The sequence below is a fragment of the Eptesicus fuscus genome, chromosome 21 (genome assembly GCF_027574615.1).
Source record: "Eptesicus fuscus isolate TK198812 chromosome 21, DD_ASM_mEF_20220401, whole genome shotgun sequence".
Lineage (NCBI taxonomy): Eukaryota > Metazoa > Chordata > Mammalia > Chiroptera > Vespertilionidae > Eptesicus > Eptesicus fuscus.
In genome coordinates, this window is record NC_072493.1 from 36,752,062 (window position 1) to 36,770,177 (window position 18,116).

The 18,116-nt window shown below is 46.1% G+C and overlaps 3 protein-coding genes and 1 non-coding gene across 5 annotated transcripts in view; 2 read left to right on the top strand and 2 right to left on the bottom strand.

The window, feature by feature from the left end:
* Positions 1–3,796, top strand: part of SAMD4B (sterile alpha motif domain containing 4B) — a 38,765-nt gene extending 34,969 nt beyond the window's left edge. The window contains exons 9-13 of the mRNA XM_054710781.1: positions 238–356; positions 909–1,107; positions 1,296–1,419; positions 3,349–3,432; positions 3,644–3,796. Of these exons, the coding sequence (XP_054566756.1) occupies positions 238–356; positions 909–1,107; positions 1,296–1,419; positions 3,349–3,432; positions 3,644–3,672 (555 nt within the window). The 3' untranslated portion in view covers positions 3,673–3,796. The remainder of the gene's footprint in view (positions 1–237; positions 357–908; positions 1,108–1,295; positions 1,420–3,348; positions 3,433–3,643) is intronic.
* LOC114230976 (U6 spliceosomal RNA) lies at positions 1,596–1,702 on the bottom strand. Its single transcript, XR_003616970.1, has one exon. It is a non-coding gene; the product is annotated as a U6 spliceosomal RNA (small nuclear RNA).
* Positions 3,797–5,995: 2,199 nt separating the features above from the next.
* Positions 5,996–18,019, bottom strand: PAF1 (PAF1 homolog, Paf1/RNA polymerase II complex component). 2 transcript variants are annotated; one of them, XM_008139611.3, is made up of 14 exons: positions 17,733–18,019; positions 17,390–17,419; positions 9,609–9,701; positions 9,165–9,286; positions 9,011–9,077; positions 8,818–8,919; positions 8,626–8,731; positions 8,468–8,536; positions 8,286–8,389; positions 8,084–8,200; positions 7,870–7,998; positions 6,826–6,931; positions 6,629–6,719; positions 5,996–6,550 (listed from the first exon to the last, which is right to left on the bottom strand). In XM_008139611.3, the coding sequence occupies exons 1-14, from the start codon at positions 17,777–17,779 to the stop codon at positions 6,129–6,131; spliced, it is 1,605 nt and encodes a 534-aa protein (XP_008137833.1). In that variant the 5' UTR covers positions 17,780–18,019; the 3' UTR covers positions 5,996–6,128. The 2 variants fall into 2 exon arrangements, with proteins under 2 accessions (XP_008137833.1, XP_027998522.1); XM_028142721.2 differs by lacking the exon at positions 17,390–17,419.
* On the top strand, positions 11,766–12,182 carry LOC103284328 (intraflagellar transport protein 20 homolog). Its single transcript, XM_054710783.1, has one exon. The coding sequence runs from the start codon at positions 11,766–11,768 to the stop codon at positions 12,156–12,158; it is 393 nt and encodes a 130-aa protein (XP_054566758.1). The 3' UTR covers positions 12,159–12,182.
* Positions 18,020–18,116: the final 97 nt, after the last annotated feature.

The following is an 18,116-nucleotide window of genomic DNA, read 5'->3' on the forward strand; positions in this document are numbered from 1 at the left end:
CCTTCACTGGCCTTCACTCATACTAGATCAAGTTTCTTGTGCCTTCTGTGTTTCTCCCTCACAGCACTCATCACTCATCTACCCAACTACACAGTTAGCTTCATGTGCATGGGTAACCTCTGCGTCCCAGCATTGCCTGGCACAGAGCAGGCAGTAGATAAATATTTGAGCAAATGAACAGAAGGCAGATCTGAAAGAAACACCCCCTCCCTTCTTAACTTCCCTAATTGTATCTAGGCTTTCACGGAGACACAGAAGAAACGGCTGCTGTCCTGGAAACAGCAAGTGCTAAAGCTCCTCCGAACCTTCCCGCGCAAAGCCGCACTAGAGATGCAGAACTACCGGCAGCAGAAAGGGTAGGCAGGCAGCCGGGCATGCAGGCCGGCCTTCCCTAGGCCCTTGCTGGTGGACAGCTAGTGTTTAGAGGGGTGATTGCATTCTGGGCTGGGAATCCAGTGCACTGGGTGACTTATACACATCACCCAGTGAAGACTTTCCAGAAGAAAATCAGGATGTTCTTATTGCTAAAATAGGGTGCTAAGCAGGCAGAACCAGATCATGTCCTGATAGTAGACCCCTTGCCTGTCCCTGTTCTCTTCATCTTGTGTGCAGAGGGTTCTGAAGTCCCTTCTCACTCCCAAACAAATAACAGGAATATCACACAAGCGTATTGAAGTTAGGAGAACTGCTTTGCTTGGAGATGAGGAACATTTCCTGTCTCTATCCTGGGGGAACCCCTTGGTCAGGAGGAGACAGAATGTGTGGTGCAGGAACTTGGACAGGGAATCTTTGCTCAGAGCAGGTCTGTGCTGTGTCCTACCCATTGGGATTGTACAGGGACGGGAGGAGGGGTGGAGAGATGGGCCCCATCCACCTAAACTGACACCCTGCCTTCTGCTCTCTTACAGCTGGGCGTTTGGCTCCAACTCACTCCCCATAGCTGGTTCTGTGGGGATGGGGGTGGCCCGGCGGACCCAGCGGCAGTTCCCAATGCCTCCCCGGGCCCTTCCACCCGGCAGAATGGGCCTTCTAAGCCCCTCGGGCATTGGGGGCATTTCCCCCAGACATGCCCTCACCAGCCCCAACCTTGGGGGCCAGGGCCGACAGGTGAGCGGCTAGATATAGAGGGCCTGGTGCTTCTGGGGTTGAGATGGGTGGTGGTGTCTGGGATGTGTGTGTCTGTATCTTTGATCTGGGCCTGGATTAGAGGGGAGGGGCTCCTTTGCCAGTTACACTACTCCTGGGCCTGGGTCTCCACCACTCACCCACTTTCTCTTTTCCCATGCCCTTTGCAGAACTTATGGTTTGCCAACCCTGGAGGCAGCAACAGCATGCCCAGCCAGAGCCGTAGCTCTGTGCAGCGCACGCACTCGCTCCCAGTCCACTCCTCGCCGCAGGCCATTCTCATGTTCCCTCCAGGTAAAGTGCTCTAGCCCTTGGGATTCTGCCTCCACAACACCCTTAGCTGGCCTTTATCTTCTCTCCTATTTCTTTTACACTCGAGCACCTCTCCCCATCCTTCCAACCTCCTCTCATCGTGGGTTTTCTTGTACTCTTCCCTGCCCCCATTTCAATTTTTTCTCTCAGCTCTTTCCTTCCTTTCTCTCTTGGTTTTAAATATGCATTTCATCCTTGTGCAGGAGTCATACTAATCTTCTCTGTATCATTCCAATTTTATTACATGTGCTACCAAAGCCAGCACTGCCTTCCTTTCTCTTTCTTCTCTCACCCCTTACTTCCACTCCCGCATGTCCACATCTCTCCCTCCCTATGTCATAATTTTGGTATCCATGTCGGTCTCTGTCACCATCTTTTCAGAGGATCATTAAATACTCAGTTTGGAAGGGGTTGAGGGGATGAGAGTCAAAGCAATGAGGTTTCTTTGGAAGTGTTTTTCAATCCATTGGCATTCTTTCAGAAGCCAGATGACCAGGCCGGAACCATTTAGCTCTTGGATCAGATTTTTCTTGGATCAAACACCTAAAGGGTGTTTGGGTGGAGGGGCTGTTTTTCCTGTGCTCACAGACCAGCCCAGAGATAGGAGATCAGAATGAGGGTGAAGAGGACAGAAGGGTAGAGAAGTGTTAGCCCTACCTTGCTCAGCGAGTAAGGATGACTCCTCCTGTGCCAAGCCCGTTGCTGGGCACCGAGGCAGATAAGGCTACTCTGGAATGGCTGCTGGAGAGACCTTAGGTATGCAAGTGACCCTAAACTCTTCCTGTCATAAACTGCCAAATCAGTAGGGATTCTTAATTTATAAGATAATGTGGACTGCCATTTGTTGAAGGCAAGAGACCCTGTCATTTGTGTTCATCCTAGCACAGGGCCTAGCACCTATAAATGATGTTATAAGACTGGATGAACTGCAGGAACAACAACAACCAAAAAGAACAATTCTTTTTACTGGTATGCTATATGCCGGGTTTTTGTCAGACAGTTTTATTGCACTGTTTAACCAAACCCTCCCAACTGCAAGTGAGGGCACTGATTTCATTCCTATCTGATCAGTCACAAATCTGAGACACAAAGAGATAACTTGCCCAAGGGAAGAGATAACTCCAGAGTGAAGACAGTTAGGTGGTCTGACATGGCCTGAGCTCAGGGTTCAGAGGGGCCATGATGAAAGGTGAAGCTGGAGGTGGGAGCAGGGTCTTTTAAACCCAGGTAAAAAGCTCAGATGTAAGGAGCCAGGAAGGGTTTTAAGCAGTGTGGGGTGGATCTCAGTTATCCCAGGGAGGGGGCTGTCTCCCAGACTCCAGAAGAGGAAGCCCTTTTGAGAGGTGGTTTGAGGATAAGCCCCGTGGCTGCTGCCCTGGTTTGCCCCATTTGTTTGGCCTTCCCAGATCGAATCCATCCCAGAGGAGAAAGTCTAAGAAAGGATGGGAGGAGTTCTAATTAATTCTTCTGAATGAAGTATAGAGCAGGTCATCAGGGAACACAGGGGCTGCCCAGCACCCACAGCAGATACCCAGACTGTGCCCAAGAAGACAACGTATAGTATGTGTCCAAAATAGTCACAGCCTGTGTGGCCTCCAGGAAGCTCCACATTTCTCTGTCTGCAGTCAGGCTTTCTGTTTGTTGGCCAAGCCTCTGCCCTTGCCACCTCTACCTGCTTTGTGATACACCCAGGCCTATCTCTGTCCTTCATCGCTGCCTAGTTACACCTTCCATCCTAGTGTGTGCCTGTCTCATGTGCTCTGTCTCTCTCTCCCCCTCCCTCTCCCTCCTTTCCCCCCTTGTCTCTCCCAGCCTCTCCCCAATGCCAGCCTATCCTGTCCTTTGTCTTCCAGCTTTACTCTCCACCTAAGTCTAGTCCTTACCACCTCCACTCTCCTCTGTCCCATACAGACTGTCCGGTCCCTGGGCCTGACCTGGAGATCAACCCCACTCTGGAGTCTCTGTGTCTGAGCATGACAGAACACGCCTTGGGTGGTGAGCATTTCCTCTTTCCCTGACCCAGCTTCCACCTACCCAGCAGCGTCTCCATCTCTGAACTGAGCAACTCATAGTCATCCTTGAGGGGGCCCTAGGGGAGGCTGTACTTCAGGGAGGACCTGACTGGGATGGCAGGCTACCTGAGCATCTTTTCTCAAGCTTCCCACCAGCTCCTGATCTTCCTCCCTTCCTCCCTTTCTTACCACAGATGGGACAGACAAAACCTCCACCATCTGACGGGACCCACAGCCCAGCGCACCCATAGGCTCCCTGGGCGGCGGGAGGGGGCCAACCCCCAACAGGCTTCTCTGCGACAGCGAGAGGGTGGGCTGGCTCAGCTATACATTCTAATATTTTTCTACTCTCTCATCCTTTTAACTTTTGTTTAACATTGGCACATGCCTTGCTCACTCTCGGGCCCATTGAGGGATCTCTGCCGAGGCCCGGGGAGGTAGGGGGTAGCCAGAATAAAGGGGGCAGGAACTTGCCTGCCCCCCTTTCCTTCCTTATATCCCATCTGGCCCCATCCCACCCCTGCTTCCTCCAGAATGTTCACCTCCTGCCCCTCCTGAGGGAGCAGCCCCCTTCTCCCCTAAGACTCACTGACCCACTATCTTATGGGGCCTGCTCAGAACCATCAGACATTTGGGGAGAGACAAGCAGGGTAGATAACCTGCTCTCCTGAATATTATTTTGAGGCGCTAAGGAGAAGGCAGGTGAGGAGAGGAACCTCTTTCTCCTCGCCACCTTCTTCTCCTTCCCAATTGCCATCATTCCCCGAGGACAGGAGCCATCCTCTTCTCACCTCCTTTTGCCCTGTTTATCAGAGGTTCTCTACAATTAATTTCTTAGGCCTATTTAAGATACATATTTATATAGTTCTTAACGGTTTTTCTCTGATCATTCCCTCTCATTTTTAGAATCCCCAGGCCTCTCTCTGAGCCAAGAAAGTGGCAGGGGGAACCTGAATTTTATGAGGAGAGAGGGGCAGAGCCCCTTCCTCCAGACCCCCTAGCCCTTCCCCACTTCCCCCCAGCCTTGGCTCCCCAGATGCAGAAGTTGAAGGTGGGGAGCCAGGACAGCCAATGAGGTCAGGAAGTCTGTTGCCTTAACATCCCCTTCCCCCATCAACATACTCTTCACTCCCAGGTCTGGTTGCTGAAAGACTTGGGGGTAAGGAATAAGGGAAAGGGGATTGTTTGGTTTTGGTTTCTTTCCCCACCCCCTTTTCTCTCATCCTTCCCCTACTCCCCATTATGTCATGACCTCATTAAGTGGAACACTATATCATAACCCAGAGATTCCCCCAGCCCTGGAGTCATACAGAGCCTCTGGTCCCTGTTCCTACTGCTGGGTTGTGCTGGGGCCCAGGTGGAGGGAGGGGATTTGAGGGTTCAGGTTGTGGGGAAGCCAGGGTCCCCTATTCCAACCCCCTCCCCTCTCAACCCTCCCATACACACTGGGACATTCTCAAGCTTTTCACACCGAAAGGGAAAAAAATGTTATTTTTAGATACATTTTATGAATAACTTTTGTTATGAATATGGCTGGTAACCATTGTGTATGTTATTAAAGATGTTGGGAAAAAACAAAAAACCAAAAAAATTTTAAAACCACCGCCCTCCCAGCACTCTCACCCCATTCCCCTATTTTTGCCCCTGCCCTCCAGGTCTGGACCTCCCTCAACTCTGAGCCCAGGGAGAGGGAGAAAGCCTGGGGGAAGAGGGGGTGTAGCCCTGGGGACCTGCTCCAGGTCCCTACCTCCTCTCCCAGTGCCGGGCTGGGTGGGGTGTCAGGTTTATTTATGTACCTCTTGCACACTCATCAACCTATGCAAGTCCCCCACCCCGGCCCCTCCATGTTTCTGTGCCTTTGCTCATTCCCCTCAAACTCCCAGGGCTTCCCCAATTCCCCTCCCACTAGCCCAGGGAAGTGGGATGGACAGGGGCCACCTCGTTTGGAATCTGCAGGGTGTCCCTCTTACAGGACCCTCACCTCCTCCCAGCCAGTCCCATCTTGTTCACTATTCATCAGGGTGAGCTGGCTCTGCCTGGCACTGGGAGGTGGTGAAGGACACTCCCCCCCCCCCCCCCCCCCCCCCCCCCGTCAACACACACAATGGGAGGCAATGCTGCCTCCCTCCCCCAACCTGACCAGAGTGTGCAGGACGCTGGCGGCCTCACTCTGATGGGCAGGACCCTGACCCTCTCCAGCTCCAGCCCCCAGGCTCCCTCCCCACCCCCCGCCATGATTTCACCCTCCCTTTTATCCCCAGCCCCACTGGCAGAATCAGCTTTGAGTAACTGTACAGTTTTTCTCGCTGTTGGAGATTTATTTGTTGGAGTTTCACTTGTTTAATGGTCTGGGCTTATTTTGGAGAAAAAAAAAAAAACATAACAAAAAAAGGATTCTGATCTTTGTTATGCTACATTTCATTGAAAACCTGTGGCCTTTGCTTCTATGCCATTAAGCTGAGGCCACTGAGTACCTGGGGTAGGGACGGAGAAGGTGATGGAGTGGGAGGGGGAGGTGTAGGCAGAAGGAGACCATAAGGACTGGGAAGGGGAGAAACTGGTTTTATTAACAGCAAAGGTTTGGAGGAGGGAAGGGAAACAGTGAAAGGCTCACAAATACACCACAGAAAAGTGCCTTCCTGTGCATCATCATCCTGTCTGCGCCAGCCCTGAAAGGAGTCAGTCACTGTCACTGTCTGCTTCGCTGGAATCAGAAGCTGCGGCTTCACTGCCATCCTCCTGGGCTGAGTGCTCACTGCCACTGGGGAAGGGACTGGCGCTGCCACTGGGGCTGCGGCTGCGGCTGGGACTGGGGCTCCGCTGGTCACCTCCATCGCTGCCACTCTCTGAGTCATTGTCACTGCCATGGGCCCGTTCTCTGTCCTCGTCATCAGAGTCAGCGTCCTCTGAATCCGCATCACTGCCGAAGATCTCCTCTTTGTCCCGAGCAGCTCGGGCCTCATCCTCACTGCTCTCCTCGCCGCTACCACTCTTGTCACTTGCTTCATCCCTGTCACCCTCTTCCCGCTCACTCTCACTGCCTGAGCGCTCATCCTCACTGCCTTCTTTCTCACTGCTGCTGTCCTTCTCTTGCTCCTCATCTGTGAGAGAACAGAAAGAAGTGAGACCCAGTTTCCCACCCTCCCAGAGTTTCCAGGGATTAGCCCATGCAGCTTTACCTGAGCCCCCAGCTTCTTTCTCTTCTGTCTCCATTTCCTCTTCCTCCTCTTCCTCAGGTTCATGGTTCTCCAGCTGGGCCTTCCGTGCCTCCTGGGAAGCAGCAGGGGGGGAGGGAAAGTATTCTATCAGATTTCTGTGTCCCTTTTACCCACCACCACACTCCCCTTGGGTGCCCTGAACCAGTGGTAATTGTTACCTGGGCTTCCAATTCCTTCTCATTCATGTCCCGGTGTTTGACCACAAGCAGGGCATTGGTACCCGACTGAACCCCAGCCTTGGCCCTGCGCTTACTTAGGCGGACCCTGCAGTGGGCAAGTTGGGGAGGGGTGTGGAAGATGCAGTTAAAAACCCCCAGTGAGGGGTGTGGTTCAACTTGGTTCTTCAATTCCTCACCAATGCTTAGCTCAGAACAGATGAGAATAAATACAGATTTAATAAGGGAGATTAAACTCTGGTTTGAGGCAGGTGAGGGGAAGGATGATTGCTCCCAAGACACCAGTTTGGTTGCTCTGCACTTCATAAAGTGTGTGTATAGATTTTAATGTGAATTAGTTACCAACACTTAAAAACATAGACCTAGTAGATCTCTGGTTTAGGGAAAATATGAATCTATGGCCCCACCAGGCCTTTTTGCTTCCTACAACTTACCAGCAATGGGTTGGAATCTTTTGTTGAGCTGGGTTGTGGTGCCCCTTGGAGAATGCCAAGAGTTTTAGGTCACCCAGATCCCACCAGCCCATTGTGCCTTCTTTCACATTTCCTGCTTGGCTTACAGGATCAGAATTTGTAATCTCTACTTAAAATTCAAGGTCACACTTTTTTCCAACCCTTACACCAAAGGCCTCAGCCAAAAATAAACTTTTAGCCATCGGAGAAGAGTTTTGGGGTCACATTTTTTAACTTGGGTATCCAGGATTTCATTTTAAATATGCTAATTTTATGTATAATCCAATACTTTAGCTATGTTTACTTTCACATGAAGTCTCTTAATATCGGGAAATTTGGCTGTCTCCCCTACACAAAAGGTCTAAATAGCTCCAGTGTTTATATAACAATTTTTTCTGTGGGTTACTGTGTTACAAACAGATCTAGCCCACATGCATGAGCAGGTTTCTGCTAGTCACTTACAAATGCATGTGACAAATCCTTAGGTACAAATGACCTCCAAGGTGGCATATCCTAGGGTCTTGACCCTGAAGCACAGGCCCAGGCTAATCTGGGGTAGAAATACGCTGAGTACCTGGTCTCCAACTCATTGTAGTACACTCCATCACCCTCTCGGAAGATGAAGAAGTAGTTTTCCTCATAACCCTTGCTAGCTTTGTTCTTCACATTCCAGTTGTATTCCCGAGCAATCTTGTAGTCATATCTGAGGATGAGGGGGACAAGGTTAGCCCCATTTCTTCCCTATGAGGGAGAAGGGAGACACACTTCTCAATCCCCAACCCACGCACACATCATCCGGTGCATAATCCATCTCCTCCTCCTGGTCCCGCTTTCGTTTCTTCAACGTCTCTTCCACAGGCAGGAAGTAGGCCACAAACTGGTTCCCTTCCTCATCCATCATGCCCCTGATTGGGGGAAGAGGAAGAGCAGTGATAAATGAGGACAAAGGGCAATGAGAAATAGGCCAAGGTTGGCAGCAGTGCCACTTACCTGATCATGGCTTGAGACATCATCTCCAATGCAGCTGCACCACTCGTGTCCTTGGGGGCAGGGTCTGAGTCAAAGATTACCTGAGCGCATGGATTAATCCACATCTGTTGGACAGAGGACACTGGAGTTAGAAGTGAGATGTGCAGAGATGACACGTCTCTGCCTCCTGTACCAAATCTGACCTTAAAGTCTGGGAAGACGGGCATGACCTCCACCGGTGTCACTCGGGGCTTGCTGTAATGCTGGGAGATCTGGAAGGGACAAAAACAGGGTGAGAAGGAGGATGAAGAGCTTTGAAGCCACCTCTTTTTCTGCCTCCCCATCTTAGTCCCTCAGTTACCGACTTCTGGGCATCCTCAAAAGTCTTCTCAATGGCTGTTATCTGGCTATCCCTATCTTTGTAAATTTCTTCCTCAGTGAACTGCTGTTTTACAGAAACCCCAATCCTAGGGGTGAAGAGAAAGAAAGGCCTTTAGGAGCCACTGGACACACCTGAAATTTCCACGTTCCCTCCCTACCTACCACAACTTACTTGACCTCAGGCTTCTCATTGGAGATGCCATAACGGTTGAACTCAGTGGAGATATACTCTGTCTTCCGCATCCATGGCACCACCTTCGCATGCTGCTGAGACCTAAGGTGGAGGATCAGGCACTTCAGGACCTCACCACCCTCCTTCCATTGGAGCCAGTCCCCAGTCCCCACTCAGCATCCTATCCTCTTACCTCTTAGAGCTAGTGGGGGCCTGAATCTCCTCTTCCAGAAGCTTCTCATCAGCTGGATCTAAGAGTACTAGAGGAGAGCAAGGGAGTAAGAAACCATGATAGAGGTCCAGGCCTTTGCTAGCCTAAAGCAGGCCCTACCTGCCTTCCTACATACCATTGGGGTCAATGCGGTAGGTGTCAGGGTTGATAAGGTCGATGGTGACCCCCAGGTCTGGCTCAGTCAGGAGGTCATGTTTGTGCTGTTTTTCCAAGGAAGTCGCTTTGTACTGAACGAACCTGGGTAGGGAAACATGCCCATTATGGTTTCCTGACTCAGCTTTACCCCTCAAATCCCTGCTTCACAGAGGCTAAATTTCTACAGGGAGGAACTCAGAGTGGAGTGTTCCCCCATGTTCAAGTCCAAACACTGGCTCTCCAATGGAAAGAAACTTGGACACGGCTTGCTCATTAACAAATATTTACCAGGCACCTACTACTATAGTATGTGTAGGGTACTGTTCTAGGCCCAGAAGAGAGAACAGTCAACAAGAGAAGCAGTCCTTGCCTGCAAGGAGCTCATACTCTTGAGTTGTTTCCCATTCCCAATCTTAAATCTCACCTGTTCTGGTCGAAAGGGTAGGTAATAAACTTGGGGTCGAAGGGGATGTCAGGGAGGCTATTGCAGTACTTGACTCGGCAGACCACTCCAGATCTAGGAATAGAATGGCTCCTTTAAAAAGCTACTATGAAGGCCAAAAGAAAAAGTATCAAACGCAACTCAAACTACAGTAAGTAGAGAGGAGACAACACAAAAAAGACCTAAAACAACATCAGTAACATAAAATGTGGAGGGGGTGTAAAAATGTAATCCTTATAGAATATATTTGAATTTAAATGCCTATTAGCTTAAAATAAACTGCTAGTGATAGCCATAAACCTCAAAAGCTATACAAAACCTACAAAAGTTATACAAAAAAGAGAAGGAACCCAATCAAAATACTAGAGAAAGCCAGCAAAGCACAAGAAGAAAGGAACAAAGGAGAGCTATAAAACTGACCAAAAAACAATGAACAAAATGGCAGTAAGTGCATACTTATTGATAATTACTTTAAATGTAAATGGATTAAGTACTCCAATAAAAAGAGATAGGATGGCTGAATGGATTAAAAAACAAGACTCTAATTTGATGAACCAGAATAGATCCAGAGATAAATGGCAGGGGAGTGCAGGGGGGGGGGGGTTAGAGAGCAACCAAAGGACTTGTATGCATGCATATTAGCATAACCCATGGACACAGACACTGGGGCAGTGGGGGTTGCCCAGGGTGGGAATGGCTGGGGGGGCAGGGAGGGGAGGTGTCAATCTGGGAAAAAGAAGACATGTGTAAAACTTCAAAAAAAACACAAACCATGACCCAACAAGGACAGTGGTGGCAGCAACGGCAAAAAAAAAAAAAAATCATGACACATCTACATGTTGCTTACAAGAGACTCACTTCAAATTGAAAGACATATACAGACTGATGCCTGGCCGGTGTGGCTCAGTGGTTGAGCACTGACCCATGCACCAAGAGGACACAGGTTCAATTCCAGTCAGGGCACATGCCTGGGTTGCAGACCAGATCCCCAGTAGGGGGCATGCAGGAGGCAGGCAATCAATGTTCTCTTTCATTGATGTTTCTCTCTCTCTCTCCCTAAAATAAATTTAAAAAATATTTTTTTAAAAATACTACATATACCGTCCCAGCTGACGTGGCTCAGTGGTTGAGTGTCGACCTATGAACCAGGAGGTCATGGTTAGATTCCCAATCAGGGCACATGCCTGGGTTGCAGGCTCGATCCCCAGCAGATCAATGATTCTCATCACTGATGTTTCTACCTACCTCCCTCTCCCTTCCTCTCTGAAATAAAAAAATATATATCTATAGAAAGAAAGACATATACCGGTTGAAAGTGAAAGGATGGAAAAAAGATATCCCATATAAATAGAAACAAAAGGAAAGCTGAAGTCCTGGCCAGGTAGTTCAATTGGTTAGAGCAGTGGTCAGCAAACCGCGGCTCGCGCGCCACATGTGGCTCTTTGGCCCCTTGAGTATTCTAACGCCACTTCTTCAAAATAGACTTGCCCAGGCCGAAAACCGACTTCTGCACATGGGCCACAAAGTTTCAATCGCACTGTACGTGCGCACCCGCACGTGGTATTTTGTGGAAGAGCCACACTCAAGGGGCCAAAGAGCCGCATGTGGCTCGCGAGCCGCAGTTTGCTGACCACTGGGTTAGAGCATTGTTCTGATATGCCAAGGTTGCAGATTCAATCCCCAGTCAGGGCACATCAACCAATGAATGCATAAATAAGTGGAACAATAAATCAATGTTTCTCTCTAAAAATCAGTAAATATAGATGTTTTTTATTTTGTTTTAAATATGTTTTTATTTATTTGTAGATAGAGAGGAAGGGAGAGGAAGAGATAGAAACATCTATGAGAGTGAACATTTATCAGTTGCCTCCTGCACGTCCCCTACTGAGGATCAGGCCTGCAACCGAGTCATGTGCCCTGAACTGGGAATCGAACCCGGGACCTCTTGGTCTATGGGTCGATGCTTAGTCCACTGAGCCACATCAGCCAAGCTATAATAAATTTTTAATAAAAATAAAAAAATGCTGTAGCCGTGGCAGCAGCTGAGACTGGTGGGCCAGGTACCGCAGCCGTGGACCGAAGAGAGAAACTACCTTCAGCCTGGGCTGCCCGTGTGCCACCGCTGCAGGGTTGGAAGCTATGGACAAGGACATCCTGGGTGAAGCAGGGCTACACTTTGATGAACTGAACAAGCTGCGGGTGTTGGACCCAGAGGTTATCCAGACCATAGAGCTCAAGGAAGAGTGCAAGGGCTTTATGGACAAAATTGGCCAATTTCAGAAAACAGTCGGTTTACTTGAGCTTGTTGACCAACTTGCAAAAGAAGCAGAAAATGAGAAGATGAAGGCCTTTGGTGCTCAGAATTTGCTCAAATCTATAGCAAAGCAGAGAGAAGCCCAACAGCAACAACTCCAAGCACTAATAACAGAAAAGAAAATACAGCTTGAAAGGTATCGGATTGAATATGAAGCTTTGTGTAAAGTAGAAGCAGAACAAAATGAATTTATTGGCCAATTTATTTTTCAGAAATGAACTGAAAATTTCATTATATAGCAAGAGGGCAGAAAGACAAAAAAACCTCTGCCATTCCATATCATGTGAGATGGTGTGAAGGATGCATCATCTCTGAAGGCAATAAAACAAATCTAGGGGGGCCTTGTTTCAGATGCCAGTGCATATCTGGTAAACACCCCGTGACCACGGTGGCCCAGGTTCTCAACTCTTACATTCTTAGTCTGAAATAAGCAGTCTGTAAACTTTGATTATTTTTTTTTTTGTAAATTCACAAAGCTTTGGAGGAAAAAGCAATAAATTATTGTTTTCAAATGGCAAGAAAATAGACTTTAAAACAAAAAATGTAAAGACAAACAAGGACATTACATAATTACAGAGGGTAAGTCCAAGAAGAGAATAAAGCAATTATAAATATCTACATACCCAACATATAAAGCAAATATTAATGGACATAAAGGGAGAAATCCACAGTAATAAAATATAGTAGGTAACTTTAATACCCCATTCACATCAATAGATAAATTCATCGAGACACAAAATTAATAGGAAAATAATGACCTTAAATGTCACATTAGACCAGATGAACTTAATGGACATTTATAGAATGTTTCATCCTAAAAGCTGCAGAATGCACATTTTTTAAATGCACATGGCACACCCTCCAGACTAGGACCACAAAACAAGCCTCAAATTCAAAAAGATTGAAATCATTATCAAGCATTTTTTTTAACCTCAATATCATCAAACTAGTAATCAACTACAGGAAGAAAACTGAAAGAAAAAAAAAAATACATGGAGACTAAACAACATACTATTAAATGAATGGATCAAAAAGGAAATCAAGAACTATCTTGAAAGAAAACAACTTTTCAAGATTTATTGAATGCAGTAAAAGCAGTTCTAAGAAGGAAGTTCATAGTTATACAGGCCTACCTCAAAAAAATGAGAAAAATCCCAATAGCCCTGGCCAGTATGGCTCACTTGGTTGGATGTCATCCTGGGCACCAAAGCGTTGCTGGTTCAATTCCCAGTCCGGGCACATGTCCTGGCAGCATGCATACAGGAAGCAGCCAATTGACGTTTTGCTCTCACATCTATGTTTCTCTCTCTCTCTAAAAATAAATTCTTGTCCTAGCCGGTTTGGCTCAGTGTATAGAGCATTGGCCTGCAGACTGAAGGGACCCCGGGTTCTATTCTGGTCAAGGGCACATGCCCGGGTTGCAGATTGGATCCCTAGTAGGGGTGTGTGCAGAAGGCAGCCAATCAATGATTCTCATCACTGATGTTTCTCTCTCTCTCCCCCTCTCCCTTGCTCTCTGAAATCAATAAAAATATATTTTCTTAAAAAAGTCAATTCTTAAAAATATTTTAAAAAGGAAAATCCAAATGAACAATCTAACTCTATACCTAAAGGAACTAGAAAAGAACAAATAAAACCCAAAGTAAACAGAAGGAAGGAAATAGTTAAGATCAGAATGGAAATAGAAATTTTAAAAACAATAGAAAAGATCAATCAGACAAAAAGCTGATTCCCTGAAAAGATAAACAAAATTAACAAACCTTTAGTAAAGAAGGCCCAAATAAAATCATAAATGAAAGAGAAGGTACATCCAACACCACAGATAAACAGAGTCACTCAAAATATACAATTCTATGCCAACAAATTTGACAATCTAGAAGAAATGGGTAAATTTGTAGAAATGACATAACCTCCTTAGACTGAACCAAATTGAAATAGAAAATCTAAAAAGACCAATTACTGGCAATGAAATTGAAGTAGTAATAAAAAAAACTCTCAACAAATAAAAGTCCAGGACCAAATGGCTTCATAGGTGAATTCCACCAAACATTCAAAGAGTTAACATCAATCCTTAAACTATCGACAAAAATTGAAGAGGAAGGAACACTTCCAAATTCATTCTACAAAGACAGCATTACCTTAATACTGAAACCAAAGACATTACAAAAAAGGGAGCATTTGAGATCTTGCTCTCTTGCATGTTAGCTTGGCTCAAATAAACTCTTATAAAAAGTCAAAAAAAGAGCCCTACCCAGGTTGGCTCAGTGGATAGAATGTTGGCCTGGGGACCAAAGGGTCCCGGGTTCGATTCCAGTCAAGGGCACATACCTCGGTTGCAGGCTCCTCCTCAACCCAAGCCCTGGTTGGGGCTCGTGCAGGAGACAATCAATAGATGTGTTTCTCTCACATCTGTGTTTCTCTCTCTTCTACTTTCCCTAAAAATCAATGGAAAAAATATCCTCAGGTGAGGATTAACAACAACAACAAAAATTTTTTAAAAAAAGAAAATCACTAGCTAATATCCTTGATGAACATAGATGCAAACAAAATATTACCTCAACAAAATATTAGCAAACTGGACTCAACTATACATTAAAAGGGTTATACACAATGACCAAGTGGGATTTATCCCACTGATGTAAAGATGGTTCACTATCAGTAAATCAATGTGACACATCAAGTTTTAAAAAAAAAGGATAAAAACCATAGATCATCTCAATAGATGCAGAGAAAGTATTTGATAAAATTAAGCATCATTTTGGTGGATCAGTGGTTGAGCATCGATCCATGAATCAAGAGGTCACCAGTTCAATTCCCAGTGCCCAGGTTGTGGACTAATCCACACTAAAGGAGACAAGGATATATAATAAGTCCTAGCCACAGCAATCAGACAGGGGTGTGCAGGAGGCAGCCAATAAATGTTTCTCTCATTGATGTTTCCATCCTCCTCCCTTCATCTCTCTCTAAAATCAATAAAGACATAATTTTTAAAAATTAAGCATCATTTTATGATAAAAACTCTCAACAAAGTGCATATGGAAGGAACATAACATATAGTAAAGGCTTATATATGCCAAACCCACAGCTAATATACTCAATGATGAAAAGCTGAAAGCTTTTTCTCTATAAGACAAGGATGCTCATTATCACCACTTCTATTCAACGTAGTATTGGAAATCATAGCCACAGCAATCAGACGAGAAAAAGAAGAAAAAAAAGCATCCAAATCAGAAAGGAAGAAGTAAAACTCTCATTTGCAGAAGACATACAATATGTAAAAAACCCTAAATAATCCCGCCAAAAAGAAATTAGAATAAATGAATTCAGTAAAGTTGCAGGATACAGAATCAATATAAAGAAATCTAAAAAAAAAAAAAAAAAGCTGTTGCATTTCTACATACTAATAACAAATGATAAGGAGAAATTAAGAAAACCCCATTTACAATTGCATCAAAAAGCATAAAACGCCTAGGAATAAATTTAACCAAAGGCGTAAAAGACCTGTACTCAGAAAACTGTAAGACATTGAAGAAATAAATTGAAAATGTGAATAAATGGAAGACATACCTTGCTCATGGATTGGAAGGATTAATATTGTTAAAATGTCCTTACTACCTAAAGCAAATTACAGAGTCCATGTTATCCCTATTAAAACACCAATGACATTCCTCTCAGAACTACAACTAATCCTAAAATTTCTATGGAACCACAAAAGAATCCAAAGAGCCAAAGAAATTTTGAGAAAGAACAAAGTGGAAGGATGTTCCATACTCCCTGATAAGCTATGGTATAAAGCTACAATAATCAAAACAGTATGGTACTAGCATAAAAACATATATAGATTGCCCAACCAGTGTTGCTCAGTGGTTGGGTGTCAACCTATGAACCGGGAGGTGGAGGTTCCATTCCCCATCAGGGCACATGCCTGAGTTGTGGGCTTAGTCCCCAAATGAGAGGCGTGCAGGGGTCTGCCGATCAATGATTATCATCACTGATGGCTTTCTCTCTCTCTCTCTTCCTTTCTGAAATCAATAAAATATATTTTAAAAAGCCAAAACATAGCTCTAGCTGGTTTGGCTCAGTGGATAGAGCATTGGCCTGCAGACTGAAGGATTCCAGGTTCAATTCTGGTCAAGGGCACATGCCCAGGTTGCAGGCTTGGTCCCCAGTAGAGGGTGTACCAATGATTCCCTCTCATTGATGTTTCTGTCTATCTCTCCCTCTCCCTTCCTCTCTGAAATCAATAAAATATATTGAGAAATAATAATAAAATTTAAAAATAAATAAAGATAAACAAATGGGACTACATCAAACTAAAAAGATGTTGCACAACAAAAGAAACCATCTACAAAATGAAAATACAACCTACTGAGAGAAGACATTCACAAATGATATATCCAATAATGGGTTAATATCCAAAATATATCAGGAACTCGTACAACTTAACATCAAACACACACACACAATCCATTTATAAATAGGAAGAGGACCTGAATAGACATTTTCCAAAGAGGACAAACAGATGGCCAACAGACATATGAAAAGATGCTCAACATCATCAGGGAAATGCAAATTAAAACCACTATGATTGTCACCACCTGTCAGAATGAACAAATAAGTGCTGGTGAGGATGTAGAGAAAAGGGAACTCTCATACACTGTTGGTGGGATTGTAAATTAGTGAGGCCACTATGGAAAACAGCACAAAGATTCCTCAAAAAATTAAACCCTATGTTCACTGCAGCATTATTAGTAATAGCCAAGATACAGAAGCAACCTAGATATCCATCAATAACTGAGTGGACAAAGAAGAAAAAAAAATTTTTTATATATATATATATATATATATATATATATATATATATATATATATATACTGAAATATTACTCAGCAATAAAAAAGAGCCGAAACGGGTTTGGCGCAGTGGATAGAGCGTCGGTCTGCGGACTGAAAGGTCCCAGGTTCAATTCCGGTCAAGGGCATGTACATTGGTTGCAGGCACATCCCCGGTGGGGGGTGTGCAGGAGGCAGCTGATGGATGTTTCTCTCTCATGGATGTTTCTAGCTCTCTATCCCTCTCTCTTTCTCTCTGTGGAAAATCAATAAAATATATTTTTTTAAAAAAAGAATAAAAATTTGCCATTTGCGACAACAGGGGTGTACCCAGACGGTATTATGCTAAATGAAATAGAGAAATACCACATGATTCCACTAAAAAAAAAAACACCAAAAAAAAACACAAAACAAATGAATAAACGAAACAAAATAGAAACAGACCCACAGATAGAGGGAACAAGCTAATGGTGGCCAAAGAGGAGGAGGATGGAGGTTTGGGAATAAAAAAATAAAAACCCTTGATACGTTGGGTGTGGAAACTGGCCCGTGCTGCCCACCTGTGTTCCCCACCCCCACTGGCCCACCCCTCTTAGGAAAACAGAACGGGGCTCACCTCTCAGGCAGAGTCCGATGGGAATTGGGCCTGGTGGGTAAGAGAGAGAGACATTGGTAGAAAGATGGAGAAGACGAGATTGACAGGAGAGCGAAGGGGGCACCTCCAAGTTTTTAAAGGAGGATTGCCTTTCTGAATAAAATCTCCCAAGCGTTTAATTCTCGAACTCCACTGGGGGGAAAGGGCTAACACCCCATCCCTAAAGAAGCCCCTCTCTTCTGAGTGCTCCGTGACGTCACGGACAGACCCGGGGGGTAGCGACGTTATAAGGAGACTCTGAGCCCGACCCCCCGCCTCGCCGAAACCTGGACAGACGATAAAGCTAAAAAGGTGAAGCGTCTACCTGTGGCCATCTTCCCGCTGTGCCTGGGTCTGGATGGTGGGAGCCATGGCGACGAGGCGACAGCCGTCCGGACCTTGCCGAGCCGCGGGCAGACAAGGTGGGGCGTGCCGACTTCGACGGACACCTAATCCGAGGCCGCGCTCCGGTGGGCGCCCCCGTCCGTGAGGTGAGCGTCGGGGTGAGGCAGGCTAATGAGAAGAGTTCCAGCGGGGTCTCAGGTAAACGCGCAGCCGCCGACGATCAGCTGCGGGTCCACCAACCGCCAGCAGGAGCAGAGGCACGGACAAATCTCCTCCAGCCGCGAGGTCTTCTGGGAAATGGAGTCCGGGTTAAACCCACGCCCGGATTGGTCAGCCGCTGGGTCAGGGGCGGAGCGAGAGAAGA